Below are 6,161 nucleotides of genomic sequence, written 5' to 3'. Positions count from 1 at the left end.
CGAGTGTGTGTGTGTGTGTGTGTGTGTGTGAGTGTGAGTGTGAGTGAGAGTGAGAGAGAGAGAGAGAGAGAGAGTACCTGTAGGGGAGCAGGGAAACAGCTGAGAGTGTGAGAGGCCCAGTTATGAGGTGTGAAGTTCATGATGGTCTGCAGGATGTCCTTACACCAGGTGCCCTGAATAGAGTCCGAGCCAGTGAAGAAATCTGCACCACACACAGACGGGGGATTTGGCACATTAGTTAGGTATAAACCGATTTTGAAAAATAATACTATCAGAAGTTATTTTAAGCATGTTGCCTGCACAACGGAAACAAACAAATAAATACAGGCACTTTATGTAAATATTTATAGTGAAATTAAGTTACTCAGCCAAATGCTATGTGACAAAACTAAACATCAGGTCAGTTATGTAATGTGCTTGTGTTAATGGTGTGAAATACCTGTGACATGTGTGGCTCGAGCCAGCGTGAGGATCAGCGCTCGGTTCAGCTCCTCTGACTCGGCAGACAGCACTGTTTTAGGGTCATTGAGGAAGCGTGTGAACTGCGGCTGAACCTCTGAACTCCCCAGAGCCGTGATCAACCTCAGAGCGGTACTCTCAACACTGCTCACACAAACACACAGACTGTGACTGGAGCAATGCACTGCCATACCACAGCTACTAAAGCTGCAGGACACAGTGTGTATAAGTTGTAAGATGTAAGTTAGCTTTAAACTGTAGGCTTATCAGTTAGTTTGAAGCACTTAAGTTGGATTGTGCACTTCTAACGCAGCAGCCCACTCTGTTCACAACATTAAAGGGGTCATGAATTGAGAAACTTACTTCAAAGTCTTCAACGCGGCACACTCATAATAACCAGCGTTTCTCAAGCCGGCCTTAAAACCAGGGTAGAAAATAGCCTATTACTTATTGATTTAGATGTTTTTGAATGTCAAAACCACACTAATGTCATAAGTGGACCTCAGACAACAATATAAAATAATTTTAAAAAGCCAGTTCATGACCCCTTTAAAGTATATCTATATTAAAGTATAAACTCTACATTTCAGAGTGTGTTACGCACACACAGAAGTTAAAACAATTTTCGGTATGAATGTGTGTACTGTTACGCTCCTACAAAGTAGCAATTTTATTTCCAAGATATCCATGATAACTAGCCGCCACTTGCTGAATGAAGCGTACTGTAGTGAGGTCATGTGACTACAATGTGACTGCAACGCTTCCAGGAAAGCTTTAAAATGTTAGTCATCATGAGCAGTCTGTGATAACTATTGTTTTGTTCATTAACTTTAAGCATAAAGTAGGGGAGATACTAGCCGTGTCCTCCGGAAAACACATTTGTCGGCCACATACATCATCAAGGCTGCTTTAATTCAAAAAAGTAACCATTACATTCCAATGCAAAAAAGAAATCTTAATTCTTGCCTCAAGAGGATTTTATAATGGCAACTGTTTTGAAATGATACTTTCTTCATTGACGTATACGACCGACAAATGCATCCTCCGGAGGACACAGCCTTCGACGTGAGACACATGAACTGTGTGTGTGGGCGGAGCCTCACCAGAGGTGCAGCTGGTTCTGATTGGTCTGCGGAACAGCAGCGAGCGAGTGAAGGTGTGACAGGAGCTGCACGCGGTAATGAGGCTGAATGTGGTGCATGCGGTAACTGAACATCTCCAGCAGCGTGTGCAGAATCCCCCACGCGTGCGACTTGAACACGTTCGGCAGAAGCTGACCTAGTGGAGGAAGCACATACAGTCACAGTTTCAAAGGTCAAAAACATGTGCCGTGACACGTGCATCAGACTTACTGATAAAGCCCTTAATGCCGAGGGACTCGATCTCCATGTAGACCAGCAGTCGGCTGTACGTCTCCACCAAGGCTGGGGCCAGGGCTAGACTAGACTTGGCGTGGGCCAGTTTAATGACACGGGTTGCAATGCTGTGGATCAAGCTAATGGGAAAAACAAAAGGTCCTCTGAGAATGTGGTACTATGCATGAATGAACACAACTACAATACAGTCGTGGTTTGCTGAAGACACCTTTATGCACAGCCTTAGAGTAACTCATGACAGAGCAAAGAGAGCATCATGTGTCGTTAAAGTGAGTAATGCCTTGGTATGATAAACCTCTCCAATACAAAAACGTCAGACCAAGGGTCAGCGCCGACCTCAATCTCAAACACAGAAACACCAGCTACTCAACGTGTAGTCCCTATAACAGATGACACAATTAAATTGTGGCGCTTCTAATCAAGTGATAAAAAGCAGTTGTACAAAGTAATCATCACTACTACTCATTTGCACGAATAAAGCGTGCAACTCTTTTGTTTTACTACCAAATTATATGTAATATCTAACTATTAATAATATTTAGCATACATTGGTAAGGTTTCCGTGACCTCTCGCGAGATCTCGGCAAAAAGTCTCACGGTTTATTTCCACAACATGATGCATGATGGGATACACTAAGCCTCGAAAACCGCTCCGGAGTGTGCGTTAAGAGCACTGTGCTTTGGTGGAGGAGCCTGTGCACTCTACTTCTGTATCGTGACCCAATACGCCCACAGTGCTCAAGAATCAGGGATAAGTCCTCCATGTCCAGCAGTGGCTGAAGCACCTCCAGAGGCGGGAATGTGCATAGGAGAATCCCTTAACATGCACCACTCCATGAGGAGCACAGCAGGAGTCCACCAAACCACACCTCGTGAAGTGAATAAAGCACTTCGTCCTACTCTGAAATGAGGAACTGAGGGCTGAACATGTCCTCCTTCACTTTCAAGAGTGTCTTGTTGTTCTGGAAGAGGTTGTGCACTGGTTACCCATCTGTCAGCATGTCAGAGGATATAACGCAGCCTCTTGTAATCATAACATGACGTGCATGGCTAGTTTCAGTCATGCTGTTAGCTGGCAGTGCAGACAGTTGTTTAAAAATGGATGATACAGAATTATTGCATTTGCCAAAGTAATGGCATGAGAAAATTATCGTGCAGAATCTGAACATAAAGGTCTGTGCTTTTGTTTAATTTTGCCAGAGTTTGTTGGTGTGGTTCTGAACGGCGTGAACAGTACTCAATATCAGATGAAAGCACTGGAGCCTTTCCTACTATGGTAGTTTCGTGCCATAAAAGATAATATTTGGCTAATTTATTTGTTCTATCGCATGCATCATGTCCATCCTATTAAAAATCTGCACCATGTCAGTGCATACACATATATACACACACACACACACACACACACATATATATATATATATATATTTAAAATAGGGGTTGTACTGTAAAATTAAACACTGGCCAGTTGGCCAGTGGCAAACGCTGGATTCAATGGTGCCAGCAGCACAAATCTTGGGCTGTGGACAATGTGAAACATGTACCGTTCTCCGAGTCCACCTTCACGGTCTTTCCCACATCCAGGAGAGCTATGGTGAGGATAAGAGGCTCAACAGCCAGACAGATGCACACCCAGTGTGAAACATGAGGGTGGATTAGCGATGGTTTGGACTGCATTCCCTAGAAACATGTGCACCCAATGTTTCAACATTGTACCCTGAAGGTGGTGCTGTGCATCAGCATGATAATGCACGCATACACACAGCAAGACTGGTTTGATGAACATGAAAGTGAAACTGAACATCTCCCATGGCCTGCACAGTCCCCAGATGTGAATATTATTCAGCCACAATAATTGGGGGGTTTTGGAAGAGTGAGTCAGGAAACGTTTTTCTTCACCAGCATCACGCAGGTTCAAGTGACCCAATTCTGATTTTTTTTCCTCCCATGTGGCACAGATCGGATATGATCCTCAAACGTGCAAGCAGGAAAAAAGCACATGGATTCCGATATTCTCAGATGGGTATGAGGTCTCATTCATCTGCAGAAATAAATCTGATAAGAATCGGATACGTGCATTAGTGTCTGCCATGTAAGCGGACATACTGGATATTCTCCTGTCAATGCAAAGTCATACATCATTGAAAAAGCGATTCTGAAAACCGCGTAAAAATGCGACTGGGCTAGTTTTGGATAGTTTTGAATAGCAACTGACCCTTCGCAAAGACCCGGTCCTTAGTTACCGTTGCTATGTCTTAGTTAATTACTCAGCTGGGAAAACATGGTAAAATTTTCAAATCTATGTCTTGTTTATAAAATTATTCATGGTTTATCATCCCCTCCTCTCCATCAGTTTGTCAACATCCGAACAGCTGATCATAGCAGAACCAGAGGTGCAGCGAGGGGAGATTGTATCATTCCCTTTAGGAAAAGTGTATTTGGCCAAACCGCCTTTTCTGTTTGAGCTGCTATTGAGTGGAACCTCACCCCCATAAATATTAGAAACCTAAACATATATAGTACATTTAAGATCCAGTTAAAGAAATGGCTCATTGATAATCAGAGCTGTCAACATTAGCTTACTACTACACCTGCTCTCGCTGCCTCCTGTTGGTTTTTTTGCTTTGTGTGTGTGTATGTTCATGTATTTATCTGATGTTTGTCTGATTGTTGGTCTGTTGCATTTCTATTGTACATCATCGCTTAATAGTACTTTTTACTAAATGTATTGTAATTGTTTTATTGTTATGTTAATATGTAATTTTATTCTCTTTTAGGGTGACTATTACCATCTGTCTAGGGACTGCAGGTGAAAAATAGCCTTCTGGCTAATTCTGGCATATTGACAGAAATGTTTATTAATATGCATTGTCCCTGTAATAAATAAATAAATAAATAAGTTAAATGTCTATGTCTTAGCTTGCTTAGTTACAAGCCATGCTGCTCTCATGCCACACATCATGTTCTCACGCAGTGAAAAATACATTGCGGCGCAAAGAGGACACTGACAGACAAGACAGAGCAGGTTACTTTAGGTTACTTTCAAATTTTTTAATTTTTTAATAAATTCAAACAATAAATACAGTTTTATGGCTCTTTAATGTGTCGTGACATTGCTATAGCAACTCAGTTCAAGCGGCACGAGAACCGATCATCTCCTCTTTACTTCACTCATTACAGCTCCAAATAAACATGAATGAACATCAGAAGGAATCTCGTTTCAACCGCGGAAAGACGTCAATGCACACCAATGTTAATCTGCTCTTCTGTCTGGTTTGTTTGTCGGACAAAAATAGTAGATTCTGTATTTTGATTGGTCAGATCGTCTGTCAACCTGCCAGTACGTCTACCCAGGGTTGTTTCGCCCAGTGGATAGTGTAAAAGCAGATATCGGATACAGGTCACTTTTAAAAGATGATGTATGCTGAACAAATCGAAATACATCCGTAGTGACCTGGCCACTGTTCTACAAAGGGAACGGCTAAAAATCCCTCTGGCCACCGTGCAGGACTTCTATCTGTCAAGAACTGATGCTCTATTGGCTGCAAAAGAAGGTCCTACAACATACTAATATATTTTTGTGGTCTAAAACCAGATCTAAATCCACCGCAAAAGTATTGATCGTAAGATTTTAAGATGCTGACGTTCTTGTAACACAAATAGACATTTGTAATTGCAGTTTTTAAAATCATGATGTTATACACATTCATATACATTTTTTTTACATTTTTGTCGGATTGCTGGCATCGAATTAGGCAGATACTCAAGATTGCAGTCTCACACAGGAATCAGATATGAAAACATGACATGACTTAGTCTCATGATATGATTGAGGAGCAGTCAGACCAATGAGATTTCACAGAGGATGGGAACACCCAGTGAAAGCAACCAACTGGGACCCAGAGAAGTGTCCTGTTAGTAGTCACGGCTAAAACTAATTTACATGTAAAAGATTAGTTGGAGTATCTCCTCTCACCTCATCTTAGCGTGGACAGTGAGGGAGTCCAGCAGGTTCATAGGTAAAGGTGTGACAGAGCCAGATGCCATGCAGTTGGTGCCAGGCAGAGTGATGCGCATGCTGCCGTTACCGTAGATGGTCTCCACCAGCACACCCATGGGCAGGGTGAAGCACTCAGAGTTTGTGGAGTACGCGTTACACAGCAGAGCGATCTTATAGTCGGTCATGGGCAGACTCTTATTGCGCAGACTCTGCTGGAGAAACCTGAACACAGAGAGGAACAGGAAGCGGGTGAGCTGCTGGACTCACTGAGCCGTCGGTGCATGTGTGTGAGTGAGTGAGTGAGTGAGTGAGTGAGTGAGTGAGTG

General features: G+C 42.7%; 1 protein-coding gene across 1 annotated transcript in view; it reads right to left on the bottom strand.

The window, feature by feature from the left end:
- Window positions 1–6,161, bottom strand: part of med23 (mediator complex subunit 23) — a gene marked incomplete at its 3' end in the record, with an annotated part of 54,066 nt that overhangs the window by 29,448 nt on the left and 18,457 nt on the right. Inside the window, exons 11-15 of the mRNA XM_016244662.1 lie at window positions 5,812–6,057; window positions 1,812–1,954; window positions 1,563–1,737; window positions 440–603; window positions 78–202 (exon numbers count right to left, since the gene is read on the bottom strand). Of these exons, the coding sequence (XP_016100148.1) occupies window positions 78–202; window positions 440–603; window positions 1,563–1,737; window positions 1,812–1,954; window positions 5,812–6,057 (853 nt within the window). The remainder of the gene's footprint in view (window positions 1–77; window positions 203–439; window positions 604–1,562; window positions 1,738–1,811; window positions 1,955–5,811; window positions 6,058–6,161) is intronic.

This window comes from Sinocyclocheilus grahami, unplaced genomic scaffold (assembly GCF_001515645.1).
Source record: "Sinocyclocheilus grahami isolate Dianchi unplaced genomic scaffold, SAMN03320097.WGS_v1.1 scaffold730.1, whole genome shotgun sequence".
Classification (NCBI taxonomy): Eukaryota; Metazoa; Chordata; class Actinopteri; order Cypriniformes; family Cyprinidae; genus Sinocyclocheilus; species Sinocyclocheilus grahami.
Note: the sequence above shows the minus strand (reverse complement) of the source record. Positions and strands in the feature narration are given on the sequence as shown.